The sequence below is a fragment of the Hylobates moloch genome, unplaced genomic scaffold (genome assembly GCF_009828535.3).
Source record: "Hylobates moloch isolate HMO894 unplaced genomic scaffold, HMol_V3 SCAFFOLD_1, whole genome shotgun sequence".
In the NCBI taxonomy this organism is placed as follows: domain Eukaryota; kingdom Metazoa; phylum Chordata; class Mammalia; order Primates; family Hylobatidae; genus Hylobates; species Hylobates moloch.
In genome coordinates, this window is record NW_026652276.1 from 69,165,942 (window position 1) to 69,189,094 (window position 23,153).

General features: G+C 40.4%; 1 protein-coding gene across 1 annotated transcript in view; it reads right to left on the reverse strand.

Moving 5' to 3' along the window:
• Window positions 1–891: 891 nt before the first annotated feature.
• The window catches only part of MAP3K20 (mitogen-activated protein kinase kinase kinase 20), a 201,059-nt gene continuing 178,797 nt past the window's right edge, over window positions 892–23,153 (reverse strand). The window contains exons 17-20 of the mRNA XM_032755347.2: window positions 10,057–10,173; window positions 7,709–7,783; window positions 5,003–5,153; window positions 892–2,851 (exon numbers count right to left, since the gene is read on the reverse strand). Of these exons, the coding sequence (XP_032611238.1) occupies window positions 2,151–2,851; window positions 5,003–5,153; window positions 7,709–7,783; window positions 10,057–10,173 (1,044 nt within the window). The 3' untranslated portion in view covers window positions 892–2,150. The remainder of the gene's footprint in view (window positions 2,852–5,002; window positions 5,154–7,708; window positions 7,784–10,056; window positions 10,174–23,153) is intronic.

Consider the following 23,153-nt stretch of genomic DNA (forward strand, 5'->3'; position numbering starts at 1 on the left):
TACTTTGCTTATTTAGAAACAGCATGATATTAAGATAGCATATTTTGCATTAGTCTACTTTTCTTTAAATTTAAATGAAGGACAAGAAGGAAAAATAATTGAAAACAGGCTGTGCTTGATAGCTTCATGAGAAAGAATCATGGTGGAGCTGAAAACCTTAGAAGCTGGTTACGCATGATGGAAAAGAGGCCCTCACTAACTGATTACACCATTCCCATTGCTTTTGCTTGTAAATACATTTGGCACACAGTAAAACTTTTATAAAATCAAGTTGTTGAATCAATGTTTAGGTGATGACAACTTCCCTTGTAAATAAAGGTCATTTCCTATAACTTCGACTTTAGTATTGATTGATTGATTGAGACAGGGTCTTGGTCTGTTGCCCAGGCTGCAGTGCAGTCACGTCTCACTACAGCCTTGACCTGCCAGGCTCAAGTGATCTTCCTGCCTCAGTCTCCTGAGTGGCTGGGACTACAAGCATATGCCACCGTGCTCAACTAATTTTTGTATTTTTTTGTAGAGATGGTGTCTCCCCATCTGACCCAGATAGGCTGGTGACCCAGGCTGGCCTTGAATTCCTGGGCTCAAGCAATCCTCCTGCCTCAGTCTCCCAAAGTATTGGGATTACAGGTGTGAGCCACCATGCCCCGCCCACCTTGACTTTAATGCTACCGAAATATAGTTTTCCCCACCAGGCCTCAAGTAATGTATCACACACAGCAGGGGAGCTACCCTGAGAACAAATGCATGTACTCTGATGACCAGCTTCTTTTAAAAAAATTCAAACCCACAGAATTAGAAGAGTGTCCTTTGGATTTCTACAGAGCACTGAGAATCCTATGTAGGGCTTAGTGAATGCTAAACAGGGTTAGTGAATGCTGAACAGAATCACAGAATATTGAAAGTAACATTTATTGATTTGACATATAATTTTGTTGCTACCTGACTTTTTGGTTTGTAAAACATGAAGCATTTCACAAGTGGGATCCCACCATTTCTGCCCTAAGCTGCAGACAGTCTCCTTGCACTCCCACCGGTTTACCTCTTTGCCCGCAGCTGCTTGGAGCTGTCTTGCTGCAAGGCTGATATTTACTGTCTTACTCCAACAAGGATGTTGGTAATTTTAAATTTCTCTGGCTTTTAGCTTGTGACGTTATTGTCTTGCTCTGTGTCTGTTTTCTTTTAGATTTTAGATTTCTGACAACCCGAGAGGCCTTTATGGAGTGTTGTTTTATCCTCTTTGCTCCTTCTTTGGTGAAATTTAGAAAATAATATTTGAAAGCATTCCCTGGGAACTTAGGGAGAGAAAGAACCACAAATCTAGGCAATTTAAATCTTTGGTTTCTGATAAATCGTAATGAATGAGATATGCATCATAATCAACATTAAATTCAGTAACTTTTTTTATTACTGAAAAATGACAAGCCAGATCAGTTCAACTCTGACCATCATAAAAACACAAATATCTTACTAAAATAAATACTAAATACTAACCAGCAGGGCTGAGCCAAGGATGAGATGAGTGAGGTACCTGCCTTGGGCACAAAATTTAAGGGGACCTCCAAAAAAAAGAGGGGGAAAGAAAGAAAAGAAAAAAAAGCAACAAAAAAACTCAAAGCAAAAAACTTGATAATCAAGCTAAATGATATTTTAATGCAATATTTTAAAAAATAAAACATGCAAAAAAAATTATGATGAACAAAATATCAAAATTGTTAAAGACAAGATCAGTAACAGTGCCTTGCCAGGCCATATTGCAGCCTCAGCCAAAAGGAAAAATCAGTAACATTCATCTTATCTTTTCCTAAAAATTTGATTTTTTTGTTGACCTCATGTTCCTTACCCTTGTCCTGGCCCTGCTAACCAGAATATCAGTGGTTAGGGTAAAAAGATGGCATAACCTTTCCTCTAAAAATGTTCACTCAAGGCAGAAAATATGTGTAGTGATTTTCAAACCTAGTTATGATCACTGGGTGACCAATATCCATAATTTTGGCCCTGGTTTGGCTATAGTCTCAATTAGAAGGTATTTCCCAATCCAAAAACTGGAAGCGTTGTCTTTTCGTTAATTCAATCTGAAGGGATCATATTATCAAAAACCATTACATTTTTGTTTTAACCTGCTTAGAAAAACTATGTAGTTCAATTCATCAAAAGTTTCTCCATCCACGGTGGTCCCCTCTGGCTCTCTCTTTATTGGTTTTGGCGGGAGACGGCCTGTGGGGCTTTTTCCGGTATTCCACTTTTGTCCAGCCCCCTTCGCTGACTTTGCTTTCCTCTTCACTGGCTCTTGAGTCAGTCTCAGGGTGCAAAGGCATCCCTGGTATGGTGTTGGGTTGGTGGAGGTCCCTGGGGCTTCTCTTGAAGTCAGGCGACTGGTGAGGATTGAGTGCTGACTGAGAAAACCTGTAGAACTTTCCAGGGTATCTTCCTCTTGAAGGAGTGGAATGCTGACTTTTTCCACTGTATCTTCCTCTAGGAGAAGAATTGAGTGATGTACTACCACGTCCATATTTGTTCCTGCTTCTGTCTGAGTATCGACCCCTCTCTGAAGAGGTGTCAGTATTGCCACTGGAAAAGCCACTGTCCCTAGAGTTGAGATGTAGGGAGGAGAAGTTTTTGGTCAGTCCATACTGAGTAGGAGACGAGCTTCTGGACTGGTTCACAGGTGTAATCTGTTGATACTTAATGGGCACTTGGGTCCGTCTCACAGCAGCAGCATAGGAATCCTGGCCATCAAAGTATGAGAAGAATGGTGACCCCAGAATAGGATTGCTCTGGGAACGCTGTAAAGAAGTGTTGGATGCAATCTGCCGCATCCTCAGAGTATCTAACCACTGGCAATCAGCACCTGTGGGAGAAATGGAAATGAGCATCTTTTAAGCCACACTAAAGCTGCATGTCTAATTCATATGCCTGTCTTAGGATAATTCAGGGCTGTTTGGGATGCTCTAAGCTTTACCATTCATAGAAATTCTAGGCTACGTATAAGGACATTTCCTTTATTACAAATACTTTAAAAAATAAGGACATTTACACTTATTCAGTATCTGCTATGTGCTTGGCATTGTTCTGTGGGCTTTACTTACACTATCTCATTTAATCCTCTCAATAATCTTCTTAGGTAAACACTAATAGTCTTATTCTATAAATGAGGAAGCTTGAGAGGTCAAATAACTTGCCCAAGATCACTCAGTCAATAATACCAAGTCCTTCTGCATCTAAATCCCATCCTTTTCCTACCTAGTTGCGTTGTCACTTCTAGAAAGTATGTTCAGGTGGCAGGGGCATGTTTAGTAAACAAAAGGTTTGTTTTGCAACCTGCATTTTTAAAACCTCAAGGACCCTAAATGCAGATAAGAGAAATGAGGTTCCGAATGTTGAGACAGCTAGAGATTGTTTGGAAGAAAGACCGTTCATGTGTCCACAGGAGAGATCCTGAGGCTCAGGAATTAGAAGTATTTTCAGCATAAAAAAAAGAAGCTGCATTGGCAAATAGGAAGAAGTTAAGGTAAAAGAAAATGGTGAATTAACAAGGACCATTTAGTAAGCTATATTTCAGTGAATAAGCAAGTTCCTCACACCTGAGATGTTTTCTGTTTTCCCCCAAGCCTGAATGATGTTACCCATGTTCTAGAGTTTCTGGGTGGTCCTCCCAGCCTCAGCTTCCTCAGCTCCTCCACCCCCTGCTCATGCAGATGGCGGGTGTGAAGGGTATCGGAGCATGCACATGTCTCTGTCTCCTCACTGCCTGGGCACAGGTGACCCATACCTCTGAAGTGAGTGACTTGTCCAGACAATTCCAGAGACTCCTCCCAAGCTTCAGTCCATCACAGTGCCTTCCTTTGTTGTTGTTATTGTGTGTATGTGTATTTTATTGTGGTAAAAACCACATTTTCCATCTTAGCCATTTTTAAGCCTATAGTTCGGTAGTGTTAGTATATTCACATTGTTGCGCAGATCTCTATAATTGTTTCATCTTGCAACACTGAAACTCTATACCCACTAATCTCTACCTTCCTCTTTCCCCTTTTCCCTTCCCTTCTCCCTTGCCCCCGACCCCCACTTGTTAACTATCTTCTACTTCCTGTTTCTATGACTTTGACTACTTTAGATACTTCACATGAGCAGTAGCATACAGAATCACAATGCCTTCTTTCCTCACCTTGACTTCTCTGGAATTTTGGCTTCCAATAGAACCCTGATTTTGCTCAGTCTCCATCCCCCTCCATGCAGCCACATGATCGGGAGAGTTGACTACATTCTGGCTCCAGGGATTGACTTTAATTACTTTAAGTCAGATGTGCCCATGCTATGCTTAGGAACCAACAAGTTGCTCCATTCTGGCCAAAGCAGAATTGCTGAGGGGTAGTCTGTTAGGGGTTTCTAGAAAAGTTTTCCTTACTCCTATATATAAGAACAGGTAGGGACCTAACCCATTATTTCCTGTGGGCGTTGCGATATCTTTGTGTGATGACTGTAAACAGGAGAGGAGCCGAGGGCAAAGGCAGCCTATTGAGTACGGCAGGGCAGAAGGAAGGGAAGGTTCATTCCACTCTCTGAATATGGTTGAACTGGCTTATCTTACTGCACCTGGAGCCTGCCCTACCTCTGGACTTCTTGTTATGGAAGATAATAAATTTTATTACAGTTTAAATCAGTGGCTTGAGGACCTTAGAGTTGTTCTTAATCACTGAGAAGCCTCCTTAAAATGCAGACTGCAGGTCCTATCCCCAGAGTTCTGATTCAGTAAGTCTGGGTTTGAGCCTGAGAATCTGGATTTCTAGCAAGTTCACAGGTGATCCTGATGCTGCTGGTCCTGGGGCCACAATTGGGGAATTATTGGAGTAAGCCAGTTGAAACTGGGTTTTCTGCTACTCAAAGCTCGAAGATAGATCTTAACTGATTGAGGTGGTATCCTCTGAGTCTTCAGATCATCTGGAAATGTCATAATTAGGTTTCTGGAATCTAGCACACATCTAATATGGGAACACTAACTTACTTGAGTCAGACCTGCTTCCAGGGTTGCCATCTGAATTGGTGAATAATGTCTGAATGGCAAGTTGGACTGCTTTCACTTCATCCTGAGGTTTTGTTCTACTCCACTGAATCGAATGGACATGTTTAGTGCTTTTTGGAGTTCTAACATCACTCTGGTAAAACAAACAAACAAAAAAAGACAAAAAAAAAGACAAATAGAAACATATGACCAAATAGACACACAGATATAAAATGGGAAAGAAAGTCATCCAGGTTATTATATCACTTCAATTTCATCTCTTAGAACACTATCATAATGCACTAGGAAAATATTCTGAACAGTTGGCCCAAATATGCTAATTCAATGAAAAGAAAATTTTTAACCACTTTATTTCTTAGTGGGTTATAGCACTTATTCCTTAATGGATTATAACATATATTTCTTAGTAAACTATAGTAGCTAAAAAATATGGTTGTCTTTTCCCAGAATTTATTATATTTGACAAATCTCAACCTATTTAATAAGAAATAAAAAATTACATCTTCTATTTATAGTACTTGAAGACAGCTGTTTTGTTGAATAAATGAAAATCTGACCACCATGTTTGCCTAAGACTGAATTTAGATCATCAAGGAAACTGAGTGAAGGTGGTGGGGTGAATTCCTGCACGGAGGGGGAACGGTCTCAGATGCAAAAGTGAGACAGGATCAAGAAGTAAGAAATGGGGACCAGGAGAAGGAGAGGACACTAGGTCAAGACACATTACTTTCTTGTCATGAAATCTCCCTCCTCACTAGCTGTCACCAATCAGTGTCAATTAAAGAGTCTCCAGGATTCAATATGGTTAGGGAAATCTGTTTTAAAAAACTCTGAAGTGAAAAACCCAGACAAAAGTGGCATATCATCATGGGGTCTAAAAAAGGAGGAGGAGGGAGAGAGAAGAAGAAAAAGAAAACTGGGTGTGCTGTCTCCAAAACTGTCTAAGGCAGGCAGAGGTAGAATCTGGTTGTTCTAATTGTCCAATTACTAACAAGAGGGCTTTTCCTGGGTAGTGAGGACCAGTGAACAGGCTGTAGAATAGTCTAGTTTCCAAGTTCCTCAAGGCCAACCAGCCTCTTGTTTGGGTTTTGCACCTTGCAAGCAATGCTTTGACAAATAATGTAACTTCTCAGATGCCTCATCCCTGACAACCTGTGCACCCCAGCAGGTGAGGATAAATAACTGCTGTAAAACTTTTTGGCTTCCAGCCTGGATAAGTGGACTGACCAAAGTTTGTATTTCTTTTCTTTTTTTTTTTTGAGACAGAGTTTTGCTCTTGTCTCCTGGGCTGGAGTACGATGGCACAATCTCAACTCACCGCAACCTCTGCCTCCAGGGTTCAAGTGATTCTCCTGCCTCAGCCTCCTGAGTAGCTGGGATTACAGGCATGCACCACCATGCCCAGCTAATTTTTGTATTATTAGTAGGGATGAGGTTTTACCATGTTGGCCAGGCTAGTCTCGAACTCCTGACCTCAGGTGATCCACCCGCCTTGGCTTCCCAAAGTGCTGGGATTACAGGCATGAGCCACCGTGCCTGGCCCAGAGTTTGTATTTCTAATATTGAAAAGCCAAATCCTGGCAGCCCAGGAAACCATCAAAATGCCACACTCACAAAGTCCTCTTTGAGATGGACTTCATCTTACTGCAGCCACTGGGAGCTAACAGGGTAGCCAGGGAAGAGCAGAAAGTGTTTTTTATAGTCAGAAAACATGGAAGTGACTTCAACAATTCTGTCAGTGAGTACTTCACACCTCAAGACTTCCTTTCATCTCTCTGAGCCTATTTTTCCTATCTGCAAAATGAGGATAATAATATCTTTCAGTATTTTTTTTTTCTGGAGACAGGGGTCTCACTGTGTCACCCAGGCTGGAGTGCAGTGGTGTGATCTCGGCTCACTGCAGCCTCAACCTCCTGGGCTCAAGCAATCCCCCCACCTCAACCTCTCGAGTAGCTGGGACTACAGACATGTGCCACCACACCCGGCTACTTTTTGTATTTTTTGTAGAGATAGGGTTTCATAATGTTGCCCAGGCTGGTCTCAAACTCTTGGGCTCAAGTGATCTGCCCACCTCAGCCTCCCAAAGTGCTGGGATTATAGGTGTAAGCCACTGCGCCTGGCTGATATTTTTCAGTATTGATTTACGTGAAGTTAGCGTGATCAAACTGGTATAAGCACCTCTAATAGTGTCTGGTTCGTGGTAGATCCTTAATAAATGTTTCTTGGATGAATGAATGAAATGCATGTCCCTTTGGTGGTGGGTGCACACTAATATCTCCAGGTGTGCCAAGACTGTACTATAACTGTTGCCTTCCACCCACTCCCACCGGGTCTACGTACCTTGTAAGGTGTATGTCCTACCAGCCTCAAAGATCTTGTTGATTTAAAAAAAATTAGTATTAAGTATTAGTATCCCCAGCACCAAACATCTTACATGGTATACAGAAGGTGTTCAATCCATAACTAATGAATGACTGAAGTACTACCTCAGTCTCTATCTGGGTAAGTTTATCCTGTTCTCTTTTCTTCCCAACACGTTGTGAGAGAAATTATATTGATCTTCCCATGTTCATGTTGGTTGGTTGATCTCCCAATAAATTCCAATAAATTATGTGCTCTGAGGTAACAGATAAATTTATATTCATTAACTGATGGTGAGGCCACCAGCCTCTTGCCCCCAGAGCTTACCTCATATGTGACAGTGCACTCCACAGTCTGATTTTTTGCTATTCCTACAATCCACTTCTCCATTACAAATGGTGGCTGAAAAACAAAAGTTAGGATGGTGTAGTACCATAACACAGTGTGCTCTACTACAGTATGTTTCTTTGAGGCCAGTTGTGCCATACACAATTAGCAAACAGGGGCATAATATCAGATTATCATGAAAGCCTTGTTCGCATGTGATCACTCACAACATGCTAATGTTTGGGGTTTTGCTTTTCATAAGACATCCTTTCGTATATTTGTAAACAGCTAGTCATGGCCTCCCACAATCTTTTTTTCTGATACAACATTTGCTATCACTCAATCCTATCATTAGGTCATTAATTCATGCTACAGTTTGAAGCATCAGTTGGAAAGCTTTCCCACAGTTAAGAGAAATTCACAGCAATATGAGAAGACCCAGAAGTGCTTTCCTTGAGTAAAGCCATGGCTGGTTTAGTGGCTTCAACAATCGCTCTGCTTTCCATGACATCACACTATCCAGCAAAGCTGCACATACACATGAAGAAACTGTGGTTATGTTTTCCCACTATATTAAAACAAAGGATTCGTGAGGAAGCCTGTAGCTTTGATCCTATTTTAATTACGATGAAAACAGCCTCAAAAATAAGCTGTACTCTCCTCCCATCCCCCTTTCACTTCAGGTTTAAGGCTGCAAAGGAATGACTGGCTGTAAGCTGGGTTCAAAGAAAATGTGATAGAGATTTAGCTGGGCTAGGTTTTCTTTGAGACAGAGTCTCACTCTGTCGCCCAGGCTGGAGTGCAGTGGTGCCATCTTGGCTCACTGCAACCTCTTCCTCCCAGGTTCAAGTGATTCACAAGGCTCAGCCTCTCAAGTACCTGGGATTACAGGAGCACGCCACCACACCTGGCTCATTTTTTGTATTTTTAGTAGAGATGGGGTTTCACCATGTTGTCTAGGCTGGTCTCCAACTCCTGGCCTCAAGTGATCTGCTCACCTCAGCCTCCCAAAGGGCAGGGATTACAGGTGTGAGCCACTCCACCCAGCCTGGGCTAGTTTTTTGTTGTTGCTGTTGTTTGTTTGTTTTAAATTAGGATTGTTATTATTTCTGTTGATGTTTAAAAATTCTATAACTTTTGATTGGTCTGTTCCAGTTCTAGTTTTCCTATAAGCTTCTTAATGTTGCTGTGTGATTTTGTATGTATGGCATGATAGCAGAAACACTTATATTGAGTTTTACAACTCCGTGTCATGGGTGGGGAAGAAAGAAAATATCTTTCCAGTCTTCAAGACAACATACTGTGTCCCGACAAAATAAGAAAAAGGTAAAACCAAGTCACAACCCTTACAGATAAATAATGCCATGGAAATAACTCCTAGATGCACAGTGGAATCCAACAATGAATATCAAATCAGATCTGCTTGATGTCCACTTGTAAATTAAAAGGACTTGGTTGTTTGGCACTCTGATGCATACGAAGAGAACACATTTACAATGTGTTCTCTCTAATGCATGTCTTTGAAGAACCATTTTAGTTCCCTACTTGTGTTTGCATCTGGATTCTTTGCTACAAGCCCCACTTTCTTCACTGAAACCAAAGACCTGGTTAATAGTGTATTACAGTTAATGGATTATGTGAGGTTATGGTGACTATCCTGTTGACTTAATGGTTATTCGCCTGAAGTTGTTGACCTTCTACAATTGAAGTCTCATGTGAATTTTTCCAGTATGATTGGGACAGAATTGAATTTTTTTCCATTTTGAGGAGCAAACTAAGCATTTCCGCACGTCTTTTTTGTTTTCCTCAGCATGCTTCCATCAGCATGCTTCCACCATTGACGCTGGATTAGTAACATGCTCCCTGGCCACTCCAGGAATTCATAGGTGTGAACTTAAGGAAGCCATAAAGACTTCACTGTGTGCCTCATAATTAACCTCATCTCAGTCCTTCAGGAAATTGACCTCAACCAAGAAAGTCATTCTCCATGTAAGTTTTCCAAAGTTTAAAAGTACTCAAAATTTGAAGTAAATATTTTCATTGTTCACATTTTCCTTCCTTTAATAAATGGCAGAGTAAGCATAAAGAAATAATAGATGAAAAAAATTAAAAAAAATTAAACGATACCTTTTTGCAGTGCTTTTTAGTTCACACAGCATAAGTAGAATTTTAACAAAAACCTATTATGATCTCAATCTGCTAAATAAAATGTGCCTTTCAACAGCCAGCTCGAGGCTGAGCTGATGTGAGCATGGACAAGCACAAAAGCACACTGCTGGGGTATTTTAATGTCTTTGTTTGATATCTGTGAATTCAAAAGAGCTTTTAAGCCGTAAATAGAACCCTACCTTTGTCATCTTTAAAATCTCCGCATCAGGTAGGTTAATGTTGAATGTCACATCTTTTATGTAGGTTATTGCAATTTCATCGCCATCCATCTCCATATACATTTTCCACTTACAATCCTGGAATTAAAAACAAAATTATAGAATTTGAGAAAGTGAAACAATTTTTTTTTTAGTCTCAATGTTTCATAACACATAAAATATTCTAAATGAAGTATTATTGGAGTGGCTTTTTTTTTCCTTTTTCAATAAAAGGACATGAAATTAGATTCCTATGTATATCTAAATAAGCCCCAGTTAGTGCAGCCTTGAGACATAATGTATCAGTGTTAAGTGTTCTATTATAGGAGTTACAAACTCAAAATCCTGAAGGGACCAGGCAGATAATAAAAAGGAGTAAAACCAGGCAGTTTCCTTATAAAACTTTAAGTGGCAACCTTTTAAAATAGACCCATTTAATTTACATATTAAACATCGTAGGAACATTTTCTCATTGCCACAAAGAAATGTGCGTTTTCTACCTTTCTTGAAATATAAGGCCCTCTTGATCCACCTTTAATTTTCCTAGATTGATAATGATGTGGGTTCAAGAAACTCTCACTTTCCTCTTAACATGAAGGAAAACAACAGTGCAAATGTGATGATATATGATAACGGACAACTAGGGAGTTATGGGGTGGGTGAGGGATTCTGGGAAACCAAAGAACAGTTCCCCTAAAGGCACAGCTACTTCGTGGCTTCTGTTGATTGTTCCCATGTGGAAATATGAGCCCAGTTTTGCTAGGTCCTTTAATATTTCATGAACAGCTGAGAATTAGGATCCTTATGTAAAACTCTAGATTTTTAAATGATGGTATGTTAATTACATTTTTAATAAAATCACCATATAATGAAAAAGTGCTTTACATCATTTGTTACCAGGAAAATGCAAATTAAAACCACAGTGAGGTACCACTATACACCCATCAGAATGGCTAAGACTGATAACATCAAATGTTGGCTAAGATTTAGAGTTACTGGAACTCTTATATGAATATTAATACATTCTTGGTGGGAATGTAAATGGTACAATTGCTTCAGAAAAATTTTGGTAATTTATTATGAAACCAAATATATGCCTATTCTATGACCCAGAAATTCTACTCCTAGGTATTTACCCAAGAGAAAAGAAAAAAGACTTGTCTAGATGTGTCCTTAGCAGCTTTATCATGTTAACTAGGAAACTTGAAACAAGCCAAGTGTCCATCAAAATGAGAATGGATAAACTGTGATATATGCATAGAATGGAATACTACTTAGCAATACAAAGGAAGACATTATTGATGCATGCAACAATTTGGATAAATCTCAAAAACATTATAGTGAGTGAAAGAACTACATAGAAAAAAAGAACAACCTAATGATTCCATTTATATGATATTCTATAACAGATAAAACTAATTAATGGTAGAAAAATTCAGAAGGGTGCTTGCTTCAGCAGATGGGGACTTACAAGGGGTATGAGGAAACTTTCTGGGGGTAGCAGTGCTCTATTGATAGAGGTTTGGGTTACACAGGTGCATGCATTAGTCAAAACTCAGTGAATATATATTTAAAATCTGTGTATTTCTCTTTTTAATTAATTTTATAGTGATTATTAAAACAAATTTTTTGAGACAGGGTCTTGCTCTGTCACCCAGGCTGGAGTATGGTAGCATGATCTCTGCTCAGTGCAGTCTTGACCTCCCAAGCTCAAGCGATTCTCCCACCTCAGTCTCCTAAGTAGCTGGGACCACAAGCACGTGCCATCATGCTCAGCTAGTATTTTCTTATTTTTAATTTTTTGTAGAGCTGGGGTTTCACTATGTTGTTGCTCAAGCTGGTCTGAAATTCCTGGGCTCAAGTGATCCTCCCACTTCAGCCTCCCAAAGTGCTGGGATTACAGGTGTAAGCCACTGCACCTGAACTGCATTTCTTATTCTAGCACACTGAAATATTTAGGAGGAAGTATACTGATGTCTGCAAATTAATTTGAAACGTATCCAAAAATAAAGATTGATGGATGGCTAGAGGGAGGGGTAGATGGATAAGCCAAGTATATGTGATAAGCCAAGTATAGTAAAATGTTAGTGGTTGAATGGGGGCTAGGAGGGTTCCCTGTAAAGTCTTTCAACTTTGCTGTATAAATAATTTAATAATAAAAATGTTTGGGGATAAACAAAGGAAAATAAACTCACATCTTTGTACCAAATTTGACCCCTGGACCATAAATGCACATTCTCTCTGTCTGTCTATCTATCTATCTATTTTTTTAAATTTCTTTTTTAGCGATAGTATCTCACTATGTTACCCAAGATGGTCTTGAACGCTTGGCCTCAAGCAATCCTCCCACCTCAGCCTCCCAAGTAGCTGGGATAGAGGCATGAGCCACTGCTCCTGGCTCTGTGTTTTTTGAAGAATGAAGAATCCTGAGGATTAAGGCTAATGTACCAAGCACCTCACATGCTGAAACTAGAAAATGCCCTCATAAATAAGAGTGGACCTGGAATGTTTCCTAGAGCAAGCTCAGACATAATTCATATGGAAAGGCATCAACAAAGAGGCTGTTGAAAGCCTGTCGGCTTCAACAGGAAGCTGGGGGTGCCTGATGTTTTAGGAAAGCCTCTAGATGAATCGCAAACCAAGCAGGGCCCATGTCTGACCCTCTTTGCCCAGCCACATTCACAAGATGGAATGCCAATGAGTGAAGGAAAAGGTCTATTCAGTAAAATGAAAATCTGGTTCTTGGCTAACATAAGTCAAATTAGTTTCTCAGAATTGACAAATCTCTCCATATTTCTTTGTTTTGGAGCCACTGCTACCCAGACAACGTGGGTCCTGAGGTAAGTAGGCAGGATAATGACTGTTTGGTGTCATGATTGCTCTTCTCTGAAACAGCAAGAACCTCCTCAAGGCAGCAGCTGGGATAAAAAGCCTTAGAAGGAGATGAGTTTACTTAGTTCAGTTTCTTTTGCCTGTCAAGTTTGGGAATTAAGTTAGTCAAAAGCACAGTCAAAAGACCTTGAACTGTGAAAACGCCTGAACTTCCCCTGCTTCACTCTCATCTCCTAACCAGAGAGCTCCCGCATGACTTCAAGCTATAAATCAGACCCTCCTCTGCACACTGTCAGAACAGCTCTGTGAAGAAGCGGCTGACAGGAGGAGAACTCACATTTCTGTAGCGCTTACTATGCTCTAGGCATGTTGCTGGGCACTTACACCATGCTATTTTGTTGGATATCCATCAGAACCCTGAAAGTCAGGACTATTTTCCCTTTAGATGAATGAGAAAAATGAGGCTCAGAAAGATTAAAGAACTTTCCTAGGGTTTCATGACCAGTACGTGGTTGACATCAGCACAAGGCTGCGTGACTCCAAAGCCGGAGGAGATACTAATGGGGACAGACAAGTGGGAGAGGTGGCAGGTGAACCTGCTGGATGGTTTTGTTGAGCTCCATAAATGGGTCCACCCATGGACAACAGGCAGGTGGAAGAAATCAGAGAAGATTTCGCTGATACAACCAAGAAAGCTAGTGGCCACCATCCTCCCTGCAGCAACTGCTTCCCTGCTCCCCAAAGTCCAACTTGGAGAAACACTGATACAAATAATAGGGTTAGAGACCTTTTATTTTTAAATTCTCTTTTTCCCTTCTACTAAAGAAAGGCTTTTACCTGAACCATAAAAGAAGGTAGCTACAGAAAGAATAAAACTATAATCAAGGAAGTCATAAGACAAGGAGGGCATCATTCATTTCACTAAAAAGTAGGTTCTGCTTGTTAGAAAGCTGGGTAAGAGAGAAAGAGAATATGCTCCAACATGCAGTGCCCATGTAAATCATTAAGTTAATTTGACAATGGCCTGACTTAACTCCAGGTATCTTCAGGGCATCTGTGATGTCATCGTTGCCTAATTAACAAAAGTAATCCACAAATAAAGTAATGGAATTCCTTATATTCTGCTCAGTTTCAAGTTAGCCTAAGGTATCCTTAACGTTTTTGCCATCTTGTGAGTCATAAATTGTCAATGAGGATTGTCCACAACTCTGGGATTCAAATGGTTATTGAATTGGACTGGACACACTGCAGACATTGAGATGCAATGTAACCAGTTCTTAACTGATCAACCCCTGAAAAGGCTATCATTACAAATAAAATGAATTAAGTCATCAGTAACATCACTAAAAATAACAGTTCCACAAGTTTATGAGCCTAATATAGGATTTTACTTACATATTTGCAACCTTTTCAGTACCTTGGCTGTGACAGGGACCAAGTAATGGGCACAGTGGACTCTGATTTTTTTTTTTTTTTTTTGAGACGGAGTCTCACTCTGTTGCCCAGGCTGGAGTGCAGTGGCACAATCTTGGCTCACTGCAAGCTCCACCCCCTGGGTTCACACCATTCTCCTGCCTCAGCCTCCAGAGTAGCTGGGACTACAGGTGCCCACCACCACGTCCGGCTAATTTTTTGTATTTTTTTTTGTATTTTTAGTAGAGACAGGGTTTCACCGTGTTAGCCAGGATGGTCTCAATCTCCTAACCTCATGATCCTCCTGCCTTGGCCTCCCAAAGTGCTGGGATTACAGGCATGAGCCACTGCGCCCAGCCTAGTGGACTCTGATTTTAAAACCATTCACTTTGACCAGGGTAAGATTTTTTTTTTTTTTTCTTTTTCTTTTTGACACAGGTTCTTACTCTGTCACCTAGGCTGGAGGGCAGTGGTGCAATCTCAGCTCACTACAGCATCAATCTCTAGGGCTCAAGCGATCTTCCCACATCAGCGTCCCAAGTAGCTGGGACTACAGGCGTGTGTCACCATGCCTGGCTAATTTTGCCTTTATTCTTTGTAGAGATGAAGTCTCACGATGTTGTCCAGGCTGGTCTGGAACTCCTGGGCTCAAGTGGTCCTCCTGCCTCAGCCTCACAAATTGCTGGGATTATAGGCATGAGCAACTGCACCTGGCCCAGGTAAACTACTGATTTTGGCTTGAAGTGAATGATAGAAATGTGGGCACTGACTTTTGAATTAGAAATATTCAAGGCTCACTTTGAATGTCTGTGAACAACTCTCAAAAGCAAACATCTCTCTATTCTAAGGTCCTATGGGAACTGCAAAGTACTCCTTTTTCAAAACCATCTCACCCTGGTAGTCTGAAATGCTCCTGTTATTCACTCCTCTTATTAAGGTGTTGATGATTCCTATTGAAATGGAAACAGTATGGAAAAAAACCATACATTAAGTCATTACTAGTGGAACATGGTGGGGCAAGATCCCAACTTTAAAGTTTGACTACCTGGGCCTGAATTCCAGTTTTGTCCCTTTTCCTCCCAACCATAGCCAACTTATGTAACCTTTCTGAACCTCAGCATTCTTTACTCAGAAGTGGATTGTTGTGTCGTGTGAAGATTAAATAGGATAATATAAATGCAGTTCCCAGCATTGTGCCAGAACCGAATTAGGAGCTCAAAAAGGAATAATTATCATTATTACCAATATGGTCACCAACACAGCTCCAATTAGTTTACTAGATTAGCTGGTTTGTCATCTAGCAGCCATAAAAGGGAATGGGACTGAGAACAAGGTAGCTTTGATGGGCAGGAAGATGTAAAGAGTGGGCTAGAAGAGGGACCCTGCTGGAGTGGGCAGGCTGGGTCAGCGTGTCTCACTTGGGCAGGAGTCTGGGCATGCAGGGGGCTGTGAATCACTTGGGTACCAGGGAGCGATCAGAGATGAAAAAGAGAAGATGAAGATGCAGGCCGGGCGCGGTGGCTCACGCTTGTAATCCCAGCACTTTGGGAGGCCGAGGCGGGCGGATCACGAGGTCAGGAGATCGAGACCATGGTGAAACCCCGTCTCTACTAAAAATACAAAAAAAAAAAAATTAGCCGGGCGTGGTGGCGGGCACCTGTAGTCCCAGCTACTCTGAGAGGCTGAGGCAGGAGAATGGCGTGAACCCGGGAGGCGGAGCTTGCAGTGAGCCGAGATCGCGCCACTGCACTCCAGCCTGGGCGACAGAGCGAGACTCCGTCTCAAAAAAAAATAAAAAAAAAAAAGAAGATGCAGCCAAGCGGCAACATAACAATGGCCAGTTTCATGAAATGAATCAAAGAAGGAATAAATTCGTATCTTCTTACATAGATGGATCATATAACACCAATTCCGACCTTCCCTGCTTCCACATATCCTGATTCAGCACTACTAAGAAGCAGCACCAGATGTCTGGAGGTATTATGTATGATTGACAGCCAGAGAGCCTTATCTTGGATGAGGAAACCAAAGCACAGAGAGATGAGGTAATTTGACTGAGGTCAGGCAGGTAGCAAGTGGTGGGGCACAAGTGCTTGATGCACATTTGCAGGGAGTGCTAATTACTCTTCAGCAGGAAAAGGGAACTAGCCCAGGAGCAGAGCTGGGCACTGGGAAGTGCTTTTGCTAGGGTTTTGAGTAACAAAAAGTAGTTACCCGGAACTTTCCACTAGCTAGAAAATCTGCCTCTCAATGCAAATCTACAAGAAACAAATGGAATTTTGTTGGGGAGCAGGAAATGTGTGTGTTTGACATGAATGAAAAATACGACAATTGTGGTGGGTGCCCAGAATATGCACGTTTATCTGCTGAAATACCTGGGTAATTTTAGGAGCAAGTGTGTGGCTAATGGAAGATGAGAAAGCATTCTATCTGAACTGCTTCAGGATCACCAATTGAAAAAATTTTCTGAATTAAGACTACTGGCCAACTAAAACAGAAACTCTTACACTGTGAAGATGAAATCCTAAACAACACTCAGTTGATGCTAAATTAAGTATCTCTTTGTGAGAAATCACTATTACACTCTCTGCAAGCTGTTTAAATTTTTTTAGAGTTCCAAGCTAGTACAAGTGATGCCAAACATCACAGACAAGTGATCTCCCACAAGGAAGAAAAAAGGGAATGAAGGAATGAAGAAAACGGGGGAAGAGGTGAGGGAATAAAAAGAAATAAGATAGAGGTAAATTTTCCAAATAGGAAAAGAGATTAAAAGATAGCACAAAAAATATAGTTTAAAGTTCTGGGCAATTCAGAGACAATAATCTAAATCTCTCTCTGTCTATTTTTCCCTATCAAAATTTAATTGCATTTATCAACATTATAGATAAAACCGTTAAACAATCAAGACCAAGATCATTCAGGATATTTCAGAAAGAAACAGACTCCCAAAATTAGCCTTTCAGGCTTTTATAGATCACCTTTACCTGATGTTACAGACATTTAAAAAATTTTAAATGTATTTTCTTATTGAGGTATAATTTGCATGTAATGCACAGATTTTTAAGTGTACAGTTCAATACATTTTGACAATAGTATATATCTGTGTAACCACCAGAATAAGCCAGGTATTTCTGGTACCCCAGAACCTTCCCTCATGCCTATTCCCAGACAAGCTGCCTGCATAACCAGGACACTGTTCCAGCTTCTATCCCCATAGATTAAATTTGACTGTTCTGGAATATCACAAAATTAGAATTTTACAGCAGGTACTTGTATATTGTTTTTGAGATTTATCTATGTTAATTAATCCTCATAGCCTTACCCTGTTACAGAGAGCGCTGCCCCCATTTTACAGATGAGGAGACTGAGGCTCAGAAAATGGGGAGATTTGTAGCCAGGTCATTTGGCTTTGTAGGATGGGAATTCAAGTGCAGGCATGCCAAGTCTAAGCTGAGAGGTTAATTTTCAAAATCCACCACCACCCCCGAAAACCATGAATGGAGAAAAAGTAAAATCAACCAGGAATGCTCAAGGTTTCAGCAATAAAGGCCTGTCTTGAGGAAGCAATTTAAAATATAAAATACAGAGGTCAGAATAAACTTCTTAAGATTCAAGGGAAGACTGGAAGAGCCACAAGAGTCACAACTGACTGTTGTGAAATCTATGAAGTAATGCAAGATGAAATAAGAATACGATATAAATTTTGTTCATGCTGGTATTAAAAGTAGTAAGATGTTGACAATTTAGGCCTCTGAAGGCTCCTTTATATGCGTTGCTATTATCTAGCTCAGCTGCTGAAACCTACAGTTTTAAAGGCAGGAGAATGGAACATCCCGTGATAGCACCTGGGTTATTTATCATTAAGTATAACCCCGCTACACTATATTTTATTATGCTGCCTTTAAAAAAAGATAATACAAGTATGGTTAATTTGCTTCTCTTCTTTATCTATACAGTGTCATGACCCACCATGGCTTTGTCCCATGAGATTTGTTTTTTTAACCAAAAAGAAATCCACAAGAAACTCTCCCTAAAAATTCCATTAATAACCTCTTTCAGCGTGTATAGGTTGCAGGGTCTGGAACTAAGAATGTTTTAATCTCTTCAGCAAAACAATGTCTCATAATGATGTACAGGACTATTGCTGTACTGATGAAGAATCATACATAATTCAGCACCTTTCACTTGGCACCACTGTGATATCCTCATTAGCCGTGGCTCACAGTGTCTGTCAGATGGTGTCCATGCGAACGCAGGCATTATATTGTCTTTGAGATGTGCAGCTGCTTCCATGACACTGCCAGTATATAAAAACATGACGCCAGTTTGTTTTATTTAGTGCTAAACCTTCCAGTTTGTAAAAACAAGGCTGACACAGAGCCTGACATGAGGCAGTGAAAATAATTAGCTCTCATTTTCTCAGCCTCCTATTTCCTTCTCCCTGCTGTGTTCTCTTTCCACTAAACCACCACATGTCAGTCGAAATGGGAGGCAATTAGTGGGCTCATTTCAGTCCCCACAACTGTGCTGAAAAGAAAGTATTTATGATGGCACAATGAACAGCTGAAAGATTAAATAACATTTGCCTTTTGAAAAGAAAATGACTTCTAGCTAAATGGGCAATTTTTGATTATTCTCAAACAAGCTTAGAGTAGTTGGTTTTTAAAATACAAGAAAGGAAAATGAGTCATTTTTAGGTGAAAGAATCAAATAAAACTTGACACAGTAATGCAAATAACTGATGTTTTATTGCAAAATATGTAAATGCGTTATACCCTTAACAATGGCTTGTGTCTAAGGTCAGGGCAGATTGGTGCCAAGAAGACACCAGTGGAGATAAGGTTGTTACATTGCCTTTTTGGGGGTTGTTATTTGAGTTATGTATGAAAAAGGGGCTTTAAGGATGATGTTAAAATAAAGTGAAACAAATCAAGTGAGACATACTTTCATATGATGCATTACACACTTGACTATCTAAAATGGTTCAGATGTTAGTTGACATGTTTGGAAAGGGCTTTTTTTCCCTTAACTGCATTTGAAATTGGAAAGTACTAGGTCTTCATGATGGAAAAAAAGAATAGTAAGCCTTGCTATTGATTTTTGAATAATTAAGAATCTATTCTATGTCAGACTGGGTTTCTTAACAAATATAGAAGTTGATCTTGCTTACCTAAGCACTGTGTTAACATTTTTAAATACTGGGAAATCTACTGCAAATAAACTTTTATCCAGGATCCTCAAAATATAAAAACAGCTGTTGTACCTGCTAAGTTCTTCTCCTCCCACCCCATGACTTTAGGGGTGACTCGAAGAAATATGATTTTCAAAGAAACACTAACCTAGTTAGTAGGAATTGTTTACCAGTTGAGCTATTATCAATTCAAATCCTAATGTCCAGGATTGATATGGATGTCCTACATCCTTGATTTTCCAACATAGTGCTTTTTAATTTTACTTCAAATAGTCTGTCTCTTTTATAGCTGATTATTCTCAACACCTAATTTTTGGTTTAGAAAACAGAAGCCACTGTGAGTACTGAGGTCTCTCGCTGCAGAACTTACAGTGATCCTTAGAAGCTTTTGAAAACTTGCTTCTAAAAGCAAAGATCTCTCTCCTATAGACAACTGTGCCTGTCATCAAGGAGTCACAACTATGACTGTTTCCATGTTTTTTAAAGACAGTCACAAATTTACATTTTGTTTTTGTTTCTAAACTATATTCTTTTTACAAAATTGAATCCCAATTTTTGATCTATGCATTATGGTCAGTATGAGACAATATGACAAAATGAGACAATGGTGACCCAGAGACCTAAGCCAACTGACAACGGATTCATTAGGAGACTGGAGCTCTCTTTGAGTTAAAGACACTTATTATTATAGTTGGTAACCAGCAATAATGTGCTTGTAATTTTTTCGAGCCTATGTTTTATCATGTACATCGCTATTTTAAAAGGAATTCGTAATCTTGATTAAGAAGACTAAGAGAGACCCAATAGTGTGCTGGAGCCAGTTCTCATGAGCTGATTGCTTACAGCCATTCTCAACTTCAAATCCAGTGATGCCAGATTGGTAACTTGAAATCGGCCATAGTGGGAATTTTTCACACCACGGAGATCTACACATGCTACAAACCAGGGCTTTCTCGCATTGTTAGACACTTCCTGGCACGCTAGCCTGTATGCAGGACTGTCAATCCATTCAGCAGGTATGCACTGAGCACCTCGCCTAGTTCTGCTTTAGCTCTCTAGCTCTATAGGTGGCTGTCCAACCCGTTTGACAGAGTACATTGCCACACTCTGTAATTAGAAATCAGCAGTGACTTATGCAGTTGTAAAATTCTGAACTGCATTTGCTTCTTTGCTCAATTAAAACTTGTGTTTCTTTCTCATTTAAAAAAAACCACTTTATTGAGATGAGTGATACATGAAAAGCTCTACCTATTTAATGTATATAACCTGATGAGTTTGGAGATACATATATAAGACAGAGTAGGGACGGGGCTCAACCCCACCCTCCCAACTAGTGTATTTTTTTCCATACATCCTCACTGACCGTGAGAACTTGTAAACTGTGTGACGAAACTGAGAAGCAGCATTCCACCGTCAATCTCACTCAAGGGAGTTAGCCCTATCACCCGCATGCACACAAAACCAAGAAAATGACCCGTCCTAACCTCTTGCCTCATTATACTACTCAAATCCCCGCCCCAGGAGCTTATCTGCCATTTTTTGATCATGCGATGCATGTATTAACATGATTTCTTACTTCGCCTGCACATCCCGTGCTCTGTCCTGCACACCCCGTGCTCTGTCCTGCACATCCCGTGCTCTGTCCTGCACACCCCGTGCTCTGTCCTGCACATCCCGTGCTCTGTCCTGCACATGTAATGACTTTCGCTTACCTCTTGCTTATTCATGTCACCCTTCTTAAAACACTGCAAGACCTGCCCTCAGAGAGCCAGTCAGAGAACTCTTGCTCCCATGCTGTCTCCCTTGGGCTTGAGCATAGGCCCCAGTAAAGCCTTGTCTGGGAAACTTTCTCACCCTCATGTTAATTTCTGTTGCATGAGAACTCACGAACAGGTAGGTAACGTATGCACCTATGAGACCATCACCACAACCTATGCCATAAACATTTATCACCTCCAAAAGTTTCCTCCTGCCCTCTTATTTATTAGTTATTATTTTTATAAGATTGCTTAACATGAGATCAAATTTGCAAATTTTAAGTATATAACAACTTGCTGTTAATTATAGATACTATGCTGTACAGTAGATCTCTAGAGCTTATTCATCTTAGATTCTTAGGCACACAAATTCATGTGTGCATACATGTATGTTTTTCTCTCAAAAAATAGTTGATCATGGAAATAAACTTCCCTACACTTAATTTTTAATAAACGCAAGAGATATCAAAGTAAAGCGCTGCTTTCTGCTGTTCTGAAATTTCCAAAAAGTGTTGGCTTTATACTTACAAAATCCTTTTCTCTTGTGCCCTGTTATTTTATTCATGTTTATCTATCCATTTATAAAGATTGCACAATAGGGGAAAAAAAGCCCTATTTGACAGTTTTTGATATTTATAGTGCTCTGAGAAAGGGCCTGGAGATTCAATTAAGTTTATTAAAAGCAACATTTTATAAGCAATGTAATAAAGACTTAAAAACACAATACAAGTGGGAAGCATTTGTAAAAAGCTGAGTTTTTAACCTATAGATGACATGGCTGGAAAAGCAGAACTATTGATTGAATTTCTTCCACTGGGGAGCGGGAGAAGAGGCCAGGTGTTAACAGTGGCAAGGGTGGAAGGCAGGAGAGGGAGTCGGCTGGGCAGGAAAGTCCTCTATTGATAACCTTCCACTTTGTGGGCATCAGTAATTCTGCTTTTACCTCTTCCAAAGGTTCCTCTCATTTACTCTTCCTACTTTTCTTGCCTCTTTGAGATAGGAAATCGGAAGTGATGGTCATCTGGGAAGGAGTGGCTCCAGTCCGGAAGCCTGGTCTTTATTTAAGGACCCACTCATAGGTAGCCGGCGTGTTTGGAGAGTTGGGAGGGGCAGCGTGCTGTTTCCGTTACTTTTCCCCTAACCTCAGTCTCTTATCTATGTCAGGTAATCAGTTTAGACCCATGGGAACCCAGCTTCAATCAGGTTTCCTTTGCCTCACTGGAGAGAGGAGGAAATAAGGACGCAAGGAACAAAGTCTGTGATGGTTGAGCATTCGTAAGGAATGGACAACTCCCCAAAGAGTTCCTTCCTAATTCTGCTTTTGAATTTTTATGGCACACGAAGTCTCAAAAAGATCTTGGTGAGAAAACTGCTGGGTGATTTGATAGTTTATCTCTTGGCAATTTGAGAATCAATATTCCTGCATGGTGAGCTGATAGGAGATACAATAATAAAATCTAGGCAGCTGAGTATTTTAATAAAAAGGGGTGGTTGCCACCCTGGGGAGCGCATGAAGTCGCCTGAGATTCTGGAAGCCGCTTTCCTTTTGTGCCAAGTCAAAGGCCTTAGATTGTAAAACACAGGGCACTTTGATTGCAAAAACAAAAATAGTGGTAATGTAGAATTAACTGACCCCCAAATGCCTTTTCATTACCAATATCCTTATTTTGGGGGACAATGGTATCTTCCAAAATGAGGCAGTGCGACACAGTAGTTAGACCCGTAGACTGAATCTGCCCCTTACTAGGTTGGAGACTCTGGCGAGGAGTTTCACCTCTGTGCCTCAGTTTCCTCATGAAGAGGATGATACAGAGATAATGTTCCCTGTCATGTTGAGTTGTAACAATTACACAAATATGCCCTTTGCAAAGTGCTCACCAGAAGTA